Source organism: Chanodichthys erythropterus, chromosome 22 (genome assembly GCF_024489055.1).
Source record: "Chanodichthys erythropterus isolate Z2021 chromosome 22, ASM2448905v1, whole genome shotgun sequence".
Lineage (NCBI taxonomy): Eukaryota > Metazoa > Chordata > Actinopteri > Cypriniformes > Xenocyprididae > Chanodichthys > Chanodichthys erythropterus.
In genome coordinates, this window is record NC_090242.1 from 20,092,507 (window position 1) to 20,115,098 (window position 22,592).

The 22,592-nt window shown below is 41.3% G+C and overlaps 1 protein-coding gene across 1 annotated transcript in view; it reads right to left on the reverse strand.

The window, feature by feature from the left end:
- The window catches only part of si:dkey-112m2.1 (transmembrane protein 132C), a 182,401-nt gene extending 165,950 nt beyond the window's left edge, over window positions 1–16,451 (reverse strand). The window contains 3 exon segments of the mRNA XM_067375380.1: window positions 5,517–5,595; window positions 5,598–5,638; window positions 16,349–16,451. Coding sequence (XP_067231481.1) covers window positions 5,517–5,595; window positions 5,598–5,638; window positions 16,349–16,451 — 223 coding nt within the window.
- Between the last annotated feature and the right edge of the window lie 6,141 nt (window positions 16,452–22,592).

Below are 22,592 nucleotides of genomic sequence, written 5' to 3' on the forward strand. Positions count from 1 at the left end.
ATATACTGATATTATAATAAATAACACCAGTAAGGTCCTACTGTATATAGCACTTTCAAAGCATGGTGCTTTATGGAACCTTATAAAAAGGGTTCTATTTAGCACCAAAAATGGTTCTGCTATTTTTACAAGCCGAAGAACCCTAATTTGGTAGTCTTTAGAACCATTTTTCTTAAGAGTGTAGTATATATATCAATACGGTGGCTGAGAGAGCTCAATGCACTGCAATTGACAATGCATGCTCCAAATACTCACAATGCAACCAAATACAGAAACACGCTGCAACTAAAGAAAGCCCATGCAAACAGAAAAAGCACCAGCAAATAAAGAAAACATCTTCATCGGTTTGACAACACATGTGCTGCAAAAGTTTACAGTGCAACCAAATACAGAAATGTGTCGAAAATAGCAGAGACCTCAACAGAAATGTTTCAAGGGGACCCAACAAGTAACAAACCTGGCTGGGACATGCTTATTGTTCAATGTCTATTAGAGCAAAGTCCCTTTAAGACAAGTCATTTCACTCGGCGGCCATCTTGGAAACGCCTCTCGGGCATCCTGGGAATCATGCCCTATATCTTTGAATGGGGAAACATCAAATTCTCCAAAACTGTTCGACAACCTTACGATTAAATTTCATATTTGAAATCAACAATGAAATCTAACAACAACCGGCTTATAAATGTATTTTCTAAACGCTCGAATCATGACAAAAAAAAATATTTTTCAGACTGGATCAAGCTAATGCGCATGCGCAGACCTAACTGCGCGTCACTTCGGAGGCACGCGTCTGACTGTTTCTATAAAAACCGCCAATTCTAACGGCCGCTGAAGTGACGCGATGACTTTAGCAGTCGCCGATTGGCTCTTATTTAGAAGGCGGGACTTATTCCGCCATATTGTGCGTTACGCTTTCTCCCATTCAAAACAATACGAGTGACACGTCTTGTGTTATTCTATAGTCTTTGATTAGAGTGTAACAGTTCTCTGCAAAAAATCGAACCGTACCGTTCTCCACATGGTTCAGCAGGCACTTGCACCGCTGTTCACCTCATTTCTGATGACGGATATACATCTACAATATGGTTTATTGAAAATAAATAAAACAGAAAGACAGAGTTAGGCTAATCTATGTTTCTGTCGATGGATACGTATTCTGGCTTCTCCTAAACTTTGTTCAATGTGAGTGCTGTATGCTCAAATATGACTAGTCATTTACCCGTCATCACCCGGGTGTTGATCGAGCGCAGGTGAGACCTGAACAGTGCACGTTGCTATCTGTGTTTAAACTAAACTCATTTAAGCCTTGCCAGTTTTAACATTCAAGCACAACATGCGAAAGTAGGTTAAGTGAACTTAAATACTCAAGAAAGACAAGGCATGAGTACAGAATCAGTGTACTGTATCCATGCATTGTCTTAAAGTGACAGTAACCTAATATTCCTGCTGTCTATATGTGTTTTAAATGATAATCAACGATCCTGCACACTATCAAAAAAAATCCTGCACACTATCAACTTGCAAAGCAATAAAAAAGGTACCTTTTTTTTTTTTTCAAATTTTGACTATACCAGTCTTTTTTCCTACGCATCTATCACCTACAGGTGTGTGGCGCTAATTATTCATTAAATGATAAACAACAAAAGACAAGGAAATCACTCACTGCTCTTGACTGAATAGATTTTTTAAAGTCATAATTAATAATGACTAATTTTTAATTCATACAGTGAATATTAAATCTGATTAGCTACTTTATTCAATTTCTGTACCTAAAAACTACTGTTAGATACCTGAAAAACCCGAAAAGCACTATTTATTTTATTTGTATCTTTTCTCTACTGTATTTATTTGTGCTGTTGCTTGTAGTTCGATTATTTGTTCTTATTTTCTTTATTTTTATTTGACAGTAGTTTTTCCCTGAACATACCGAACCATACCGAAACCGTGACCCTAAAAAATCGTGACAAAAACTGAACCGTGAGTAATTTGAACCATTGCACCCCTAATGTCTACTCGTCAGAGGTGTTTTCAATGACCTGAAAGGTGAGTTTTTTGTTTATTTTAACATCCTGATCTACGGAGCCCCGCACATGACAAGCAAGAAAAAAAATTAAATCGTGCGCACAATTTACTATTTCGTTCCCTCAATTTACTAAATCGTGTGCACGATTTACTATTTCGTTCCCTCGATTTATGTGCATGATTTATAAATCGAGGGAACAAAATAGTAAATCGTGCGTACGATTTAGCCTACTATTTTTTTCCTGCATGTCATGTCCGGGTCTCCGTACTGATAATATGTGTTGTGAATATTTGCAGCATGTTTCTGTATTTGTGACCCTGGACCAGAAAAAACAGTCATAAGCCGCACGGTATATTTGTAGCAATAGCCAACAATATATTGTATGCATTAAAATTATTGATTTTTCTTTTATGCCAAAAATCATTTGGATATTAAGTAAAGATCATGTTCCATGAAGATATTTTGTAAATTAAACAAAAATATTTTTGTAAGTAATATGCATTGCTAAGGACTTCATATGGACAACTCTAAAGGCGATTTTCTCAATATTTAGATTTTTTTGCACCCTCAGATTCCAGATTTTCAAATAGTTGGCCAATTATTGTCCCATCCTAACAAATGATGTATAAATCTCAATTTCCAAAAACTGACCCTAATGACTGGTTTTGTGGTCCAGGTTCACATTTGGTTGGAGCGTGTTTCTGTATTTGGTTGTGTTGTGAGTATTTGCAGCACATTTGTTGTCAAACTGATGAAGATGTTTTCTTAATTTGTTGGTGTTTTTTAAATTTGTATGTGTTTTCTTCAGTTGCAGCGCATTGAGCTCTCTCAGCCACCATACATTAACTTTTTTAAGATTTATTTTGGGCTTTTTTCCTTTATTATGACAAGACAGGAAGCAAAGTTGGAGGGAGAGAGAGAGGAGGGCAGGATTAGGAAAAGTCCACGAGCCGGGACTCGAACTCGGGATACCCAAAGCGCAACTGCATTATATTTCAGCGCGCTGCCCATGAGGCTATTGGCATCGACTACATTAACCATTTTTAATTTTTTTAAAGAAAAGAATGAATAAAGGTGCAGACACATTGCTGAAATTTGTCAGAAAAAGGTCTACTGTCAGTAGTGTAGCGATGCATGAAGCACCGCTCACACAGAAATACATTTCAAACCAAGCAGCTTTATGCTGAACAACTTGAACATTAGCGAAATCTGCGTGTGGAACTTTTTCACACTTACATGAAGCTCTCGATCACGAGGATTCCTATTGAAATTATTGAATTTTGCCCACGAAAATTTTCATAGCTACAGTATATGTGACCACACATTTATATTCATAGTCAACATTTTTTCACTATATATTGTTTGGATACTTCTTTCGCTCCATTTTTGGGTGGATTTTTTCCACAGAGCTCAAAATGCATTATGGGATTGCTTTCTACACAAAGGATACATACATCGTGCCTCATATCTGTTCTTTGCTATCTATTCAATGCATTGTGACAAGCTCAATGAAAAAATAAAATGTTTCCCAAATGGAGGACGAAGAGAAATGTCTTTTTTAAATATACCTTACAGGACTCAACTATAAGGACTGCCCAATGACTCAGGGTGAATGACCCTCGGGACAGTTGACGGAATTCATAGTACCATAAAATATTTTGGAACAGAACCAACGTCTTATTTTGTTTGCAACACATACGGAAGAACAAAATGAGAGGTTGTCAAGACTGTCAAGATTTTTCTCAAACAATATATCAACGTTTACCGCAATGATTATAACACTCCATCTAATCATTTTTGAGGTCTAAATTGCCATCCTCAAGCCGAGGTTGTCAGATTGACACTTATTTATTTGGACCGTGTTCAACAAAACACAGTCGCTGCGTTTATTTTTATTGATGTCGAGCAGGAAGCGGCATACGGTTGCTGGCAGCCACCCTGAATTATGAGGAAGGTGATTACAGCCCCTCTCTCGCTCTCTCCATAGCCAAAGATCAGTGAGACAGAGAAAGACAGCTCTTGTAATCACTCTTAATAGTCTTGTTGTTTGTGTGAGTGTGCGTGGTAATGATGCTGGCACTTCAGCGTGGGCTCACAGGGGACCCACTATTGTTTCATCATCTCACTGCCTTCCACTGGCACCACAACAGGTGCCTCTGTGAGGTTCCTAGCCAGTTAGGGTAATAAATAAAGATTATAGTCTTTTTTTAGCTTTTTCCCCCCTCTGACTATATCATTGCTTAATCCCAGCAATGGATCTAATGACCATGCATTGATCTAAAGTGGACCAATCACTGTAATGTACTTCAACTTTCTCAGGATTCCATGTTTATGGCCTCCATTTCCATGTTATGATCCTCATAAAGTTTCTCATGATAGCTCCGAGTGCTGTTCGCTAAATTAATGATGCGAACCCTCTTGTTCTTTCGGCATCAACGTCTTATTGTTTTATATACTTCTCCGTTTCATTTTGTGACTTGAACAAGACCGAGCATCTAAGCTAAAGTGCATTTGAATGACGTTAGCATAGTCAGTGCCGCGTTTGTCTTAAGCCAGTTCGGCGTGCCAGACAAATCAAACCCAATGCACAGAGTGTAGATGACACGAGAAATACACACTCATGAGAATTAGAGTGATTCATTCCCTGAGAAAAATGACTCACCCTTTTAATTTTGAGAAAAGCAATGATGATGTCCAAGGAAATTCATGTTTCCTCTCACTGAATGCAATAAACTATTTTTATGTGTGATTATATGTGACATTTTCCTGCCCTTTTGACCTGAACCATCTCTTCTAGAAGAGTAATGGAGTACAAAATGATGGGTCAGGAGGAGCTATATAATGGAGCTGCTTACCTCACTATCATGACGATTCTGGAATCTCAAATGCATTTATTTGTGTTCATTTATAACTAACTTCATTATAGTTCTGGCGAGCATGACATGTCTATCTAACTACATTACACTAAAGGAATTTATGATTAACACATGTAACAGTTTCAGGAAGAAACTGGTTAGAACAAACTAGTCTCAATTCCAGAACTCATTTAAAGGGATGGTTCGCACAAAAATTAAAATGGCAATTTATTCACCCTTGTGTCATTCCAAACCTGTATGAGTTTCTTTCATTTGAAGTTCTTTTGAATGTAAAAACAAATGGATAGTTGCCAAAGAGTTTGTGAAGTGTTTCTGCAACATATTCTATATGGTAATTGTATATTCAGCACATTTAACCATGGTCATTTGGAATCCACCTTCAATTGCTTTACAACCGGTCATCAATAACATGTCAAGAGCACCTCTGGCAATCTGTAATCATATTGATTCACACACCATGAAGTAGCACCTTTAAGCTGTATGTGATGAATAACTGAGCTGGTGCACTTATTCTCATTTATATATGGTGATGAAAGAAATTAGCTTGGTAAGTAAAAGACACGGATGCAGCATGCAGGTCTTCACCTGTTACTGCTGATGCGCTCTGACAGACTCACCTCTGCAAAGAATGAACAACATGAGCCCAGCTAGGCTGAGACGCAGCATCTTCAGTTCCTCTGAAGTTGGTTTCGGGGAAGGAGAAGGGAACGGGTCAGTGTTTTCCCACCGATAAATCTTCCTTAATGTCTACAGGACGATACACAGAGCCTTCATCTCTTTATAAGCACGAAACGAAAGAGTATCGGTTAGATGTTTCCCCCTCCAAGCATCTCAACACGAGTCTCTCCTGCGGTGCAGTTACTAAATGTTGTCATCTTGACAGCTTCGTGGGTCTTAAATGTGTTCTGAAGTGTCTGGGAAGCACCTTAAACATTAAAAGTATAGATGTGCCATCCCTTGAAAAGTCCCAAATTTGTAGTGCAGTGCCACAAGTGTCTGTTGTTAAAAGCAGTCTGGTGGATGAATGATCCGTCTAAATAAGCGTCAGGAGGACACACGGCTGTGTGGAGAATCTCACAGGAAAGTTGAACATCGTCTGTGAGGCTCGACAACGCTTCATAACGATGTAAAAACATCCACTGTAAATCCAGGAGGCGCGAGGTGTCCTCGCGTAAACAATGAAGTGACTTTTAAAAGAGAATATTGGTAATTAAGAAAAAATTATAAGGGTTTATATCGCCTAAATAAGACGGAGACGAAGAAGACGGCAATATGTAGCCTACTCCGGACTTCCACAGTTACTAATAGGCTACACTTTAAGAAATGGAACTAGTCCAGCTGTCGGTGCATGCATCGCCCGTCACAATTTTGATGCCGAAAAAGTCAAAAACTTCAACAATGTGAGGAAAGAAATAATAAAAATCACTTGTTCTGTGAAAATGCTCCTTTCTCTCATCCATGAAGTCCACAGTGAATACTCCTCGTGCTTTCGTCTGCTCTTTGGGTTCCGCAGCGACAAGCACAGTGAGTCATGAAACTGATGCTCTCTCTCTCTCTCTCTCTCTCTCAGCAAATGCTGCTAAACTGGGAGGGCTGCACAAGAATTTCAATTTAAACTTCAAAGTAGTTTATTTGCATGATTGTTTACATAAAATATTAAAGCATTACTATACTCGATAGAAGCAGTGGCACAAACATATAAAATAAGGTACCAGCATTGATAATAAAAAATACAATGAAGTAGCTTACAATAAAATAAGATGAAAGAGTCAGCTTCATTCGATGTGTAGCCTACTTGTGGATGCATGCATTGAAACAAGTAGTGCTTTGTAATACACCTGTTGTGAATAGTTAATCAGGAGTAGATTAATCCATCAATAAGGCCTTATGTCTATGGAGAGTATTATAATTTTACAAATGATTATATCCAATTGCAGTTGTTGTGGTTACATTAATAAGAGTGATGATGCAGGTGTTAATGTAGTCATTGAGTGATTTGACCATGGACTATTGTACTCTATTTGCTTCAACAAGCGCGCCAGTGCCCTCTAGTGGTGTAACTCGTGTCCCAAATATTTTCCCATGCCTCCGTGACTCTGGTGGCATTATGCTGATGTTGCAACATAAAGCGTGCTGCAAGCTCTAAGTCTACAAGATTTGGTGTGGAACAACAAGTGTTGATGACCGAGATGTAAATGTTATATTTTGCATTTAAGGTAGGTGAATACTTATTTTGGCCAAATTGGCCAAAAATTACCCCAAGCTTTAGCTACTCACCCTCAAGCCATCCTAGATGTATATGACTCTCTTCTTTCTGATGAAGACAATCGGAGTTAAATTATTAAATATCCTGACGCATCTAAGCTTTATAATGGCAGTGAACGGGTCCAACGAGTATAAAGCTCAAGAAAGTGCATTCATCCAAAACAAAACGTAACGGGGGAGGTGGGGTGTTTAATAAAGGCCTTCTGAAGCGAAGCGATGCATTTGTGCAAGAAAAATATCCATATTTAACAAGATATAAAGTAAAATATCTAGCTTCCGCCAGACCGTCTTCCACATTCAACGTAGGAAGAAAACGTAACAGACGTCGTGTTAGTTAAGCTTTTTTCGTAATGGAAGGTGTAGGACGTAGCGTAAGCGTTTTGGACTGCAATAGGCATTGAGTCAATAGACTTAAAGCTTAAATATATTTTTCTTGCATTGTTTTGACGGAAATGTCGTCATATATATATCTGCTATTGTTTTGAATTTTTTCCCTCAACCATAAAAGGATTGAGACCTCAGACCCTAGTTTGAAAGTTTCTGCGTCTGTGCAAAGCTCATGAATGTTTAATAAGGTAAGCGTTGAGGCAGCCTGTGATTGGTTGTTTTTGCTAAAGAACTCATAACATTCCCTAGCATTAAATGCATTAAAATGACACTGAAACATGTTTAAAATATTTGTTTGCAAATGTGTGTCCAAATATTCCAACATAAAAGTTTAAGAATTGCCACTGACTTTCTCATTATTTTTTGGCACCCTGCGCCCTATAGTTGCTATCTTAAAATTCATCTTTGGTGAAAATGTAAATTGATTATAAATCATACATCAATCAAACATATTTAATATTGGAGTGACAGAATAGTCCATCAAACACAGTTTTCTTCCTACAGGTTGGAAATTTAATGTAACCCCCTGTGGGGGTCTGGCTTTAACCTTGTACTCAGTCACACCATGCTGAATAGAGATATCGACAGAAAGAGTAGCTGATGACTCCCCTACCGCTCAAGTCAGCAATTACTGTCAGTTCACAGAGGGAAGATGTGTGTTGATTTGGGAAGAAAGAGGCATTTAGGAAGACCCACGTGCACAGGCATCCAATTAGCAAACACATGAATTGCTTTGCCAAATTCTGAGCAGGGTATTGAAAGTTTTCCAACTACGCTCACAAAGAGGCATTTGTAATTGGCTGCAGTGAGACACCTGTAATAAACCGTGAAGTAGATAACACACAAAATCGCTAACACTAACATAACATCCATACAGAGTACTATTGCAAAGAAATTAAGTGAATATTGACCTCCTTCACACTCTCTCCATTTGCACTCAGTGCCATATCTTCCCTGTCATTTCAGTGTATTCACCGGGTTGATTGCCGTGACCCGTCTCTTGCTGCTAATGTCAGGTGATTAACATTTATCAGTCTTTGGGCAAGACCTTTCTCCTGAGGAGACGTTTCAACTGGCCTGCTCTTTTAGCGTCCTTTAACAACGTTTCTCTCATTACTGGTTTCAGCACATTCACACAAAGTCTGTGATGCCTGCTGTAATTTACTATTCATATTGCCAGCTGCATGTTTCTTATACGATCTAATAGGAGCTTCACACAACTTCATGCAGTGAGTGTTATGGGAACAACTGCTTTGATGTTGGAGGTGACATGAAAACACATTTGGCACCGTTTACTTTCTTATACATATTCCTGGTCTTGAAAATAAGCAAACATTCAAAGGTTTTGGGGATTTTTTTAATGTATTTGAAATAAGTTATTTTTATATTTGAATCGCTGATTGTAATTCTTAATGTATTTGCACAATCCTTCAGAATACATTTCAATATGCTGATTTGGTTCTCAAGTTACATTTCTTATCATTATCAATGTTGAAAACAATTGTTCTGCCTAATGTGGAAACCATGATACAGGATTCAGTGTTCTTTAATGAATGGAAAGTTTATTTTTCACTTTTGATCAATTAAATTATTTCTTACTGAATAAATGTAGCAATTTCTTTAAAAAAAAAAATTGCTGACCCTTTAAATGCAATACATTTTAGAGAAGTAAAATGCCATTTCACATTGACTTTAAAGTGGTGAACTTTAAACATTTTATCATTATAATTTTATTAATGTTAATATCTCTTTTCATAACATACCATACAATGTTGAATAATTGTGTAAACAAAGTTTTCTGTAACCCAGACAAGCTTTTATTATTAAAATGGCCATTAATCCTGCAATAATTGAAATACCCACCCATGTGATATCATAATTATAACAGTTGTTTTTGTCATCAGTTTTTAGCGGCGACAGTCATCTGTCAAATTTCCCTTGGGTGTCTGTTAATTTCACTGGATTTTGATGGAATGAAGCTCGAAGACTTAATTGAGATTTCTGTGTTGGCTAGGATTTAAATCTGTTTATTGTATTAGTGTCATGTAAAAATAGATAACCTTAATGACAGAAGTTAATTAGTATGGTCATTTATTCAAGTTTTAATACATAGATGACCGCCTAAAGTCCCGTTTTTGTCCCAGAAGTTGTACAAGCCAATTAATGTGATGCCTCTGGGAACAGTTTATGACTCGAATTACAAGACACGTACCATAATAATTAATAGTTCAGGGGAGTTTATGTTCTCTGTTTATTACGCTGTATGTCAACAATGCAGACATACATGCGGGTTAAACATGCAGGTATTTCCTGAGGATCATAAATATGAAAACATGTTCTAAAATAAAATGGGGCAAATGTGTTTGGGTGCAAAAAAGCTTCTCAGGTGCAGTTATTTTTCACATATGTGAGTTCTGTCACTGAACATTGACGTTTCTTTTTTCATTTTAGACCCTGCATGTAAAGTTAGTGATTAAATCACATTTTAATTGACACATCTGACAAATTGGACTAGAAAGGGAAATATGTATGGTCTCCGTTTCTCTTCAACTGCAGAGTTAGCACCAGTTCTTACTTTTTTATTGCAGTGTTAAAAGGTACAGGAGTGGATTACGGCTCTCCTATCTGAACTACTTGCACTGTGAGCCACAAAAGCTTTTCACCCGTGAAGTATACAGTCCTTCTCAAAAGTAACCAAGATGGACACAAATAGATTGCATTGTACCCTGAGTGGCCCTGGCCCACATTTTAAATCTCTACTCTCTAACCTAATCAGTGACACTTAGGGTATACAGCCGACATCTGCGAAACTGTATCAGCTCATGTCAGTCAGGTGCTTAAAAGGGTGGAATTGGAAAGCCAAATGAAAAAAAAAGTTGCCTGTTGCATGATCTGAGGATTTTGTGTATTTTTGCCAACAGGAAGCTTTAAATGGGTAGTTCACCCCAAAATAAATATCAGCATGTCCTCAACTTCATGTCATTCTGAACCTATATGACTTTCTTTCTTCAGTGAAAGGAATTTATTTTGAAGATATATATACTTATATACCATCTATGATGCCTACAGCCTAAGGTCCATCAGTATTATCAGCAGCTTATCGCAGTGCTCTGGAGCTAATTACCCTCCTCCATCCCCAGCTCCTCCTCTCGTCAAGTCAGGACTTAGCCTTCTGATTCCCCTTGAAATCAGAACAACTTTCTCGAATTATGTTATACATTAAATTATTGAACATTAATGATATCTGGAATACATTTATATTGGTTCTGTTCTGTTTACTCTTAAGGCCCTGGTATACTACAAACGAAATCGAAGAAAGAACTGACGTGACGTCATTTCGAACAAAATCAGGCCAAAACGAAGTTCGTTTTGTGTTCTTTTTGGAAGTTCGAAACGGCTTGCCAAAGCGAACTTTCAGGAAAAGTTCGTTCCAGCACCAAAACACCCTCGTACTACCATTGTAATAGGAGGTGTGCGCTGAGGCTCCACCTTCATTCGCGTGGAACGCGTCTCTGGCTCATTTGATCTGTAGAGTTTGTTCAGGTAAGATCTCCGTGGGTGAAAACATGAAACTAGATAGCCGCTTTATAGTACAAAATGAAGTTGTGATTGTAAAAAAATGAGGCACTAACACTGTTTTTCATGTTTGATACTGTAAAGCTGCTTGAATTTAAGCAATCCATTGAATAAAGTGCTATATGAAGACGTGACGTGACTGGAGTGCTACTTTGCAGAGTTCGTGCTAACATTCCCATTCTGTTATGATCAGACGCCTTTCTTATGCTTTCTATAATAAATGCTTACTGTTTTCTCATTTATGTTGTGTTTACTTTGTTACTGAGAAGAAAGTGCATGGCACATATTTACATATTGATCTAAACGTCGATCTTGGCAGTGTGGGCGGTGTCAGATGTTCGTTTACAGTATATCGCTGGTCACACATTTCGAACTTCGTTTTACCCCTAAACGAAGAACGAAAAAGAAGTATACCGGAGCCTTTAGGCTGCATGGATGGGCAGGGAGTTCTTATCCAGAACATATGCCAAACCAAACTGTACACTCAATTTGGGTTTTCTATAGAACAGAACACATTTTGGGTTAATTGCCGGAGATGGCTCGCATTCGGCAGGGGAACTGATAACTTCAGACCACCGCCCTGCGTTTCACTCGTAGCCGATATGACTGACTCTATAACCTGTCCATAAATAATAAGTGTACAAGTCTGAGAAGGACAAAAGAACAAAAAAGAACCTCTCCAGATAGAGTGGAGCTGGTAAAGAGATTTAATAAACCAGCTACCATCAAACAAATGTAGCGTTTTCTGGGACTAATAAATTATTGCAGGGCCTGGATACGAAACGGCGGAAGGATAACTAAAATATTTCTCTGGTAGCTGTGCATTTAAACAGTACCCTTACAGACAAATCTTCCTGGACTAACTCCATCAGAGCTCCATCAAGGGATAACTATACCTATTATGAGATCAATCAATCCTACTACCAAAGGAAATCAATAAAAACAACTTACCTGTGATGAAGAATGACTTCTCTCTTGGGAACATCCCGGACGAGCCCCCATCCTAAGTATTTATATTCTGTATCTTTTTGAATAAAATCATAAAATTTTATGCAAGGCATCAGGCGTTTCCATCATGCAAAAAGACAGATGAGACACTTGTTTAGGTGACTCGCATCATGCCCCTGTATGTTGCTTTGCATAAAATTAAATGATATACAGAACAATAACAAATTTTTAGATAAGATCAAATGTACACAAACTACCCAAACAATGGGTTATTACATCCTACCCAGGAGCTGGGTAACACAAAAACTACCCTAACACTGGAAAAATAACCCAACAAAATTACCCAAAAAGCTCAACTCAGGACTTTGGTAAAAAAAAAAAATCCATAATTTTTTTAAAGTGTATAGTAGCCCTGACAGAAATATGAACTATAAGATAAGCAAACTAGTTAGATTCTGAATAATAAAATGCAGCAGCCTTTTATTTCTTAATTCACTAATGTTGTTTCAGCAGTATATCAGAATGTTGTTTTTCATTGGGAATTTTTTTTTTTTTCAAAGCATGATATCGTACTAATTTCTTCCCCCAAGGATAGCATGTTCTTTTGTTATTTTCTTTCTAAATATTAATGAATCCTTGAAAACCGCAACAAAAAAGCATAATAATCTTCATTAGAACTATGTATCCTAAAAAGGAAGCTTAGTGTAGATGAAGAGTTTACCCATTGGTCCCGGCCAATGTCAGTGTGAAATATGAAAGTGCTTAACCCCTGTGAGCTGAGGGAATGGCAGGGAACCCAACGGGTGTTGAATTGCAGGGTTTGCATGTTTATAATGAGCACAGAAAACTGCTGCAGAGCATAAAGAAGGAAGTCTATTGCACATTAAGCGGCTGAATGTTTTACAGAGGGTAATAAACTCCTGCCTCGCTAATCAAATTCACCAAGAAAATACCATCCTTCAAGTCTTCAAGAGACCAAGTTTTTTACTCCTTTTCTTCAACAGTGTTTATTGAGAGTCATTGCAGCAACACAATTTACCTGATTACAGAATGCATCTTCTTGCTCATTTTCAAAAACAATTTAGCAAAGTTTAATAAATTACTCAAATTGCCCTGGTGTGCCATTCTGGTGATTTAGTTGATATGGGGATCCATCATTCAAGCTTCATGCCCACATGTCCCCTCAGATCAGCAGATATGCAATGCAACTCAATCAATCAATAAATTATATATAATTTGAAAATTAAAGGTATAATTAAAAAATGAACTCATATAGGCTAAAGCCCAGGATACATTGCACGATTTTAGCAATCCTATAAGATCATTACAAATCACACTGTACGACATGGATCTATTAAACTTGGGTACGACATGCATGTAGACTGTAAGATGATGACACCTGTTGACTCGTAGGCTACGAGTTTCTATAGAAGAATAAAACTTCATCAGCATGCACTAGTGGTAAACAAAAAGACCATGTTGAATCACACTTTTTACCTTCAGTTGTACATTTATGTGTGCCGAAAATAAAACGGAAGTGGCAAAAACAGAAGGGAAAAGAGCTTGAGAAGCAGTTTTAAGTTTTAGCGCCGTCGCTTTGATTTCATGTCGCATTTATTTGGCTGGTCAGTAGGCGTAGGTCGTAGCAGCAAACACACTGTGTCATAATCATGCTGAATTTCTGACACTGTCAGAAAACTATAGTAGGCTATCTTTGGTCGCAAGACCGGGAAAACGGCCATCTTTGAACCTCTCTCACTGTACAACATAGGACCACCGATTAAGAGCCACGATCACAGAAATCGCCACGATTGTTACACAATGGCAATCTTTCGTCTGGGACAGCCAAAAATCTTGCAGTGTATCCCGGGCTTAACTCTCTGGCGTTTTTAAGAATTCTGCCTGCTTTTTATAATAAAAGTGAATGGGGGCTGGGGCTCCAAAATCAGTAAAGCACCACATATTGTAAAAGTGGACCATGTGACTTCTTCAGTATAGTTAAGTCTTTTGAAGCAACAGCTTTTAATGAGAAACAGACCAAAAATAAATGTGGCTCCATTTATTAATTTGATTTTTTTTAAAAAAATTCATTTTATAATGATATTTTTTCATCCATATTGAAACGAAATGAAAGCATGTTGGTACGCACTGCACAAACCAAACAACACTTTGGCTACAATATCAGCAATCACAGACATTCACAATCGGAGGGGAAAATATTTCTCAGAGGACCCTTGAGTTTGCCGAAATGCAGTAGATAATTTGTGCTAGAATTTTTACAGATGTTGTGTAGGCGTAATAAAAACACAGACTTTGCAGATTCAGATGGGATTAAACTGTGAAACACATTTCTCTAACGTATTCTGAAAACGAGTTCCGTCCGAATCGAGCTTTAGGCACCATGTTTGATTTGAGAGCTCCAGTGTGGAGCTGCATTATTGGTTCCTTTTTCTTTATTTTTTTCCGACATAAAACTATCATATTACTTTAGAAAACTTGGAACATGAGTCTACAATTTGCACTACTTTATGGTGCTTTTTCCCCCAGTCCCCATTCACATTAATTCTTTAATTATAGTTTAACAAAATCTAATTTATTGTATTATTTTGTATTTCTTTCAGCTCATGCCTGTGTTAATTCATCATGTCCCAAGACATGTCCTCACCAGCGATAATATCTGGCATCATGTTTACAATAATGGCCTTATCGCTATTAGAATGGTTAGGTTATCACTCCTATTGTGCAAATGTCTTCTGATGCCCATTCAATGCATGATTTAGTGCATCATGATTTATTTGCTTCATAATGCATGTAATTAAGGTTTTAATTCCCTTCCCGAAAAGACAAGAAGTCTTAGAGAAAATGGTAATGCACGCTTCAGGATGAAAATAAAATCTGTTTCAGTAACAGTTCCTTTTTACATCAGCCTGCCTATCGGCAGCATGTCCTGCCCTTTAAGGATTTATCAGCCTGTGCTGACAGAATCACCTCTACGAAATTGTTTAAATCACAAAGCCTGATCAATTAGAATCTTGTTTTTAATGAATCTATGGAATGTACAATTAATGAAAACAATCAAAGTATATATGGAATTGAAACTTGCCTGTTCACTAACCATATGAAATGCTCTCTTGCAAAATCCTTTTAGGCTTATATCCAGACTTATCAAACTGAGTTAATGTGAATTAATCCATGCCTGTGGCTCCACTGTGAACTGGTAGTTTCAGCTCATAAATGTTAAACAGATGTCGTCTCTTTATACAGTATATCCTCTTCATCTCACACTCGATTAAGACAAACAAGTTAAGAGTTAAGATGTAATCAGGATCAAATAAATGCTTTGATTGAAGAAATATAAATGTAGCTAACTGAAGTAAAAACCTCTTTTTTCCTCCGAACCGACATGATCTGACAACTTATTTCTTATGTATAATTCTAACTACAATGTGAAATTCATAGGATTGTATTACTTAAGCACTGAATGTCGATATCTTTGTTTTACAGTTCTCAGTGATGTTCACGGACATGTTTTCATGATCATGATGAATTGCTAATATGGAAAATTATGAAATATTAAAAGGAAGTTGGAAATGGTGATTTCTAGCATTTTTATGCAAGCTTATGCCCACAGTTATTTTAGGTATGATGTATTAAGATATAAAACTAGCATCAGACTTTACTGGTGTTTTCATTAAGATGAACATTTGTCTTCAGCTGCCTCATAAATCATGTCAGTATGCTTTCCTCAGTCTGATCATCTGGCAAGAATTTAAGCTGACATTCAGAGACAGAGTGAGCAAGGCAGTTATTTTAGAGGCAGCTCTCCACAATGAATTGCTGACATGATATAAGATAATTTAGCCACATCCCATCATGCTATAATCCTGTCTGTGCCTTTTATAATTGCAGAGCCTTAAAGACACAGTGAGCAGAAATTGGACTCATTTGTGTTTAGAAGAAAAATATCATGGTGTTTCAAACCATTTTAGCACGATAGCCTCTAATTATCTCTTCTTCTGGGTGTTTTTCTTCTTTTGTGTTTCGTAGAAGAAAGAAAGTCATAAGGGTTTGGAATGACAAGATTGTAAGTGTTTTTGGGTGAACTATCCCTTTAAGGAATATAAAGAGTGCATTCTGAGAGCAGACGAAGAGGGTGAAAAAGATGAAGGGAATACACAGTATAGTTTGTGTGTGTGCTATGTAAAACAGAAAATGAACGAGTGAAAATTCAAATGAGTCTAGAGCCTCTGCACATTCATTTTGCAACAGTTACCCATCTTCTCTGTGCTCTCTTGTGCCTGCTCTTTCCCTCTTTCCTTGCTCAGCGCAGGCAGTGAGAGTGGGCTGGAGCCATAAAATCCATCATTCCACTTCATCTGCGGCACTCTCCCTTTCTGATCAATGATAGCGCTAATAATAACTGCCACATAGTTACCTCCAGCTCGCTGTCGGTCCAGCACAGCTCCAGGCCCCCCTCTCCAGATTGCCCGGTCCGATTAAGAGCCCATTACAGGGGCTGTTTACTCATAATGTCCCTCAGGCCTGGCTCTGCTTTGTTTGCCTGTCTAGAGATCCAAAGGTGATGAGATGACCTTCTGTAACTGCAAAAGTTCATTCTCTCTCAGTCATTTTCAGTGGTTTATTATTGACACGGGACTTGTGGGGGATTCTGTCAAATGTAAATAAGAGAATTTTGATAACCTCCCCAAAATATATGCTTGAATACAGTTAATGTCATATGTAATTGTCATAAAAATACTCAAAATTATTATCAAAAAGTCTACTCTAGTTATTATTAGTAGAATTTGTCTTTCAAACAGGTTTCAAAGTAATTATTTTGACAAAGTAATCAGACTTAAATTGTCCCTATTATGCTTTTTCAGATAATAGGCCCCTACATTTCATAATACAGCTGTTTGTGAATGTTAAGGGTCTGCAAAATTTTAAAGATCAAAATGCATGATAAATGGAGTTGTTGTCTCTCAAAAGAAAGAACCGTTTCTAATCTGCCTGAAATGAGTCATCAGTAATTCCAGTCTTTTCCAAAGACATATGGCCTTCATTGGCTGCCCGCAAACAATGTCTACTTTGACCTGCCCTCAAACACTATAGTTGTAGCTGAGGCCTGGAAGAGTTTGGTTCGTGTTGTCGACATGTCAAGAAGGTGCTGTTATCTGCACTACAAAAGCAAATCCACTTTACATCCATTTCCAAAGGATGAGGAATCGGTCTCAAATTGATATGGTAAAACCGACACCATTGTAACTGTTATCACTGTGTATAAGTGCAGAGAAAGCTTTCCAAGCTGAAATTCAGATATGCTAATGGGTGTTTTGTTTCCAACATGCATTGCAGACTGGGCCATCTGACCAATCAGAGCAGAGACTGAATCATTTATCGAACTGTTTAAGACACTGTGGCAATAATTTGTCGATTCTGTGTATCACTAAAGAACACCCTTAGCAACCACTCTTAGCAACGTAAACGTCTCGGGTTACGGATGTAACCCTGGTTCCCTGAGTAAGGGAACGAGACGCTGCGTGAAACGCATTGGGAACCTTCTGTGTGATATCGTCATTGAAGCACTCCTGTATCCAACCAATCGTGTAACGAGACGTCAGAGGCGGGTGACGTCACGGACCAGGAAACTATAAAGCATGCCCGGATGCAGAGAACGCTAGCTTCTGTGGAAAATCTGAAGCAAGCACTCGCAAGCATGCAGGGGTACGGCGAGAGACGCAGCGTCTCGTTCCCTTACTCAGGGAACCAGGGTTACATCCGTAACCCGAGACGTTCCCTTTCGTGGGAACTATCGACGCTGCGTGAAACGCATTGGGAACGCAATCCCAACTGTGCCGTACTTCAAATGCTTGTTATGTTAGCTCGACAGTACGGAGGACCCCGGAGTGGAGCCCACATCAAGGTTATAATATTTGATAAATGTGTGCTGGCTTGACCATCCAGCTGCATCACAAACGTCACTCATAGAGACGCCAGACATCAAAGCTCTTGATGCCGCCATACCCCTTGTGGAATGAGCGCGGACGTTAAAGGGAGAGGACTGTCCGACCACTTTATATGCAAGTGAGATGGCCTCAACCACCCACTTGCTCATCCTCTGCTTGGACGCCGGTCCACCTTTATTAGGAGAACCGTAACAGACGAACAATTGCTCTGTTTTACGCCACAGGGCAGCTCTGTGGACATAAACGTCCAAAGCCCTCACTGGGCAAAGCAGATTTAGTTTTTCCTGATCCGAGGATATAAAAGGAGGAGGATGAAAAGCTTGAAGCACAATGGGACCCGGGACATTGGTGGGGACCTTAGGCACATAGCCAGGTCTAGCATGAAGAAATGCCCTCACCATTCCAGGAGCGAACTCCAGATACGAGGGGGCCACTGAAAGGGCCTGAAGATCTCCAATTCTTTTTAGAGAAGTAATAGCAAGTAAAAATATCGTCTTTAAAGTCAGAAACTTTGCAGACACCTCCTCCAGCGGTTCAAAGGGAGCCTCAGCTAACCCACGTAGAACCACTGATAAGTCCCAGACCGGGGTCCTTGTGCGCACTGGAGGCCTCAGCCTCAGTGTACCACGGAGGAAGCGTGACACGAGGGGGTCTCGACCGACCGAGGAATCCCCCAACATGATAGGCTGATATAGCCGCAACATAAACCTTCAAGGTTGAATAGGATAAGCCCTCCGAGAATTTTTCTTGGAGAAAAGATAGCACAAAGCTGATAGGAGCACGGACAGGGTCCGTTTCATGTTGTCTACACCAGGTAGAGAATAGATTCCACTTATAAGAGTAAAGCTTCCTCGTGGAGGGAGCCCTGGAGCTAAGTATGGTCTCAACAACCTCAGATGAGAGACCAGCTTCTATGAACCTGTCCCCCTCAGAGGCCAGGCCCATAGTTTCCATAGTTCTGGGCGGGGATGTATTATCGCGCCGCCCGCCTGAGATAGAAGATCCTGTCTCAAGGGGAGCTCCATCGGAGCGCCGTCTATCATGGACACCAAGTCCGAGAACCATATGCGGGTCGGCCAGTATGGGGCCACCAGTATCAGGCTGACCCCTTCCTGGCGTACTTTCTCCAGGACTCGTGGGAGCAGAGCGAACGGGGGAAATGCGTACAGACGTAGCCTCGGCCACGTCTGTACCATGGCATCCAGACCCAGGGGTGCTGGATGCGTGAGGGAGTACCAGAGCGGACACTGGGTTGACTCTCCCGAAGCAAACAGGTCTACTTGTGCTTGACCAAAGTTTTTCCAAATGAGATCCACCACTTCTGGATGGAGTCTCCACTCCCCGGGCCTCGGCCCCTGCCTCGACAGGGCGTCCGCCCCCACATTCTGACTCCCGGGGATATAGGCTGCCTTCAACGAAAGCAGCTTCCCCTGAGACCACAGGAGGATCCGACGGGCCAAGTAATTTAGTTGGCGAGACCGTAGACCCCCCTGATGGTTTATATAAGAGACCACTGACATATTGTCTGTGCGGACCAGCACATGATGGTCTCTCAGGTCTGGGAGAAAGTGTTTTAGTGCTAGAAACACCGCCATCATCTCCAGCCGATTTATATGCCAGGAGAGATGATGGTCCTCCCAAAGACCCTGAGCTGAGCGACCGCTCATGATCGCTCCCCAGCCCGTGAGGGAAGCATCTGTCGTAAGCATTGCGCGACGACCAGAGGCTCCAAACACGGGACCCTGGGACAGGAACCAGGGGTCTTTCCACACGGCTAGAGCACGAAGGCATCGCCGTGTGACTTTGATCATTCGAAAAGGGTTCCCCCTCGGGGAAAACCCCCTGGTCCTGAGCCACCACTGTAGGGGTCTCATATGCAGGAGGCCAAAAGGAATTATGTTGGACGCAGCTGCCATTAGACCCAACAGTTTCTGAAACTGTTTCACAGTGAGAGACTGGCCTAACTTCACCCCTTTTACGGCTGACAGAACAGAGCTCACACGGGCAGGAGTCAGACGTGCCCGCATTATTGTGGAATCCCACATAACACCTAGATAATTGGTGGTCTGAGCCGGTATCAGCACACTCTTCTTGGCATTGAGCCTCAGCCCAAGCCTTTTCATGTGAGACAGAACAACATCTCAATGTTGAACTGCTTGTTGCTCTGAGCGAGCTAGAATCAACCAATCGTCGATGTAATTCAGTATGCGAATGCCCTGGAGTCTCAAAGGAGCCAGGGCTGCATCCACGCACTTCGTGAATGTGCGGGGTGATAATGATAGGCCAAACGGAAGAACCTTGTGCTGGTAAGCTTCGCCCCCGAAAGCAAACCTGAGGAACTTCCAATGAGAAGGATGGATGGACACATGAAAGTATGCATCTTTCAAGTCTATCGTCACAAACCAGTCCTCGGACCTGATTTGGGGAATGATCTGTTTGAGTGTAAGCATCTTGAATTTCAGTTTTTGTACAGACTGATTTAACACCCGTAAATCTATGATAGGACGAAGTCCCCCATCCTTCTTTGGAACTATGAAGTAGCGGCTGTAAAAGCCTGACAGCTTGCTGGGAGGAGGAACCCTTTCTATAGCTCCTTTTTGCAAAAGTGTCATAACTTCCTGTTCCATAACCAGAGACTGCTCGGGGGTCACCACTGTGGGAAGGACCCCATTGAATCTGGGCGGGCGAGACCCGAACTGAATTCTGTACCCCTTTTCTATCATGAGCAGCACCCAATTTGATATATTCGGTAGAGTTTTCCATTCTTCTAGAAAATCTACTAAGGGAACCAGTCTCTCGAGACTGGCCTCTGGTGTTTCTTGAGCACTTGGCTCGGCGCTCTGAAACGGCGTGCCGGCAGAAGTCAGCCGAATCAAGTGCAGGCCAACCCTCCTCGGAGGATTGGCGGGGACCCGACGCACACTGGATGGTGAAGATAGCGTGGTCCCCGGAGGGCGCTGGATGGAAGCGGGTGCCAGGTGTTTCAACACCACGCTTCCTCCAGACGGGGGCCGCCTTCCTGGGTCCTGACCCACAGATATCAGGACCGCTTTTTAGAGGCCTTCCGCGCCACAATGACAGCCCGCAGGTCGGTCTTGGGCTGAGAAGGCTTCTGTGCAGCCCGCCCCTGTCCCCAGAATCTACGTGGGGGAGCACGGGCGGCCACACTGATCTTTTGCTGCGCTCTGTGGTGCGCTGAGGAGCTCGTTGCGGGCCGAGACTGCTCCCGCCCAACAGTCTCGGCGGGGATTTTAGACCGGCGGGGGAGGAACCTCTGAAACGCCGCAGATTGTTTCTTGGTCTCCTGGAACCTCTCGACGACAGTTGTAACTGCGTCACCGAAGAGGCCCGCAGGAGACAGCGGTGCGTCCATAAGGGCAGACTTATCTCTGTCCCTTATGTCAGAGAGGTTCAGCCACAAGTGCCTCTCCGTGGCCACCAGGGCTGCCATAGAACGGCCCACTTCCTTAGCCGTCTCCTTGGTGGCACGGAGAGCCAGGTCTGTCGCCATGCGCAGTTCCTGGATGCACTCAAATGTGGCCTCCCCGCTGGCATCTATTTCCCCCAGCACTTCAGCTTGATAAGCTTGCAGCAGCGCCATGGTGTGAAGACACGCTGCTGCCTGCCCTGCTGCCGCATAAGCTTTGCCCACCAAGTTAGATGTAGTCTTAAGGGGCTTGGTGGGCAACGTCGGTGCTTTTAGGGACGACGCCGACTCGGGTGAGAGATAGCCCGCGAGCGTCTCTTCAACCCGGGGCATCGCCGCATAGCCACACTGTTTCAGCCCCACGATATTACTATAGACCGAGGTCTGGGGGCTGAGCACTCTATGCTGAACCGGTCTGTTCCAAGATCTAGACACCTCAGTGTGTAGATCCGGAAAGAACGGCAAGCACCGACGTGGAGGTAGTGACCGCGCGGGGAGAAAGCGCTCATCGAGTTTGCTTTTGGGCTTTACATCTCCCCGCTCTGCTTCTGGCCAGCTAATATTTAATTTGGCAACAGCTCTGGCCACTACCTCCATGAGCTCCTCATGTGCAGCGGAAGAGGATGGCGGTTCCTCATCCGCTGCTTCGACACTCATCACGTCAACATCCTCAGATGAAGACAGATGAAGTGCCGATGTCTCTCCCCGAGGGGAAAAAACCGCTGGGCGTGCTTCCACCACGGCAGGAGAGACAGTGGGTCTGGCAGCTAAAGGGAGAGATAGGGCGGGGCCCGTCTCAACCCCCGCTGCCAGATCCATTTGTGAACCCCACGAATGGAGCCTTCGCTCTGCCTCGGCAGCAGCGGGACCCGATCCGCGGGGGACACCAACCGAGGCACCCTCCGCTTTATCAAAGAGTGCCCGGCGAGATCGCAGCACTCTGAGGGTGAGCCTCTCACAATGCACGCAGACAGCTCCCTCGAGAGCTGCCTGCGCGTGCTCAACCCCCAGGCAAATAACACACATATCGTGTGTATCCCCGTCGGGGATAAAGCGAGTACAGGGATGCACACACTTCCTGAATCGCTTGCTGCTTTCATCCGCCATTTCTTACTTTTATATTT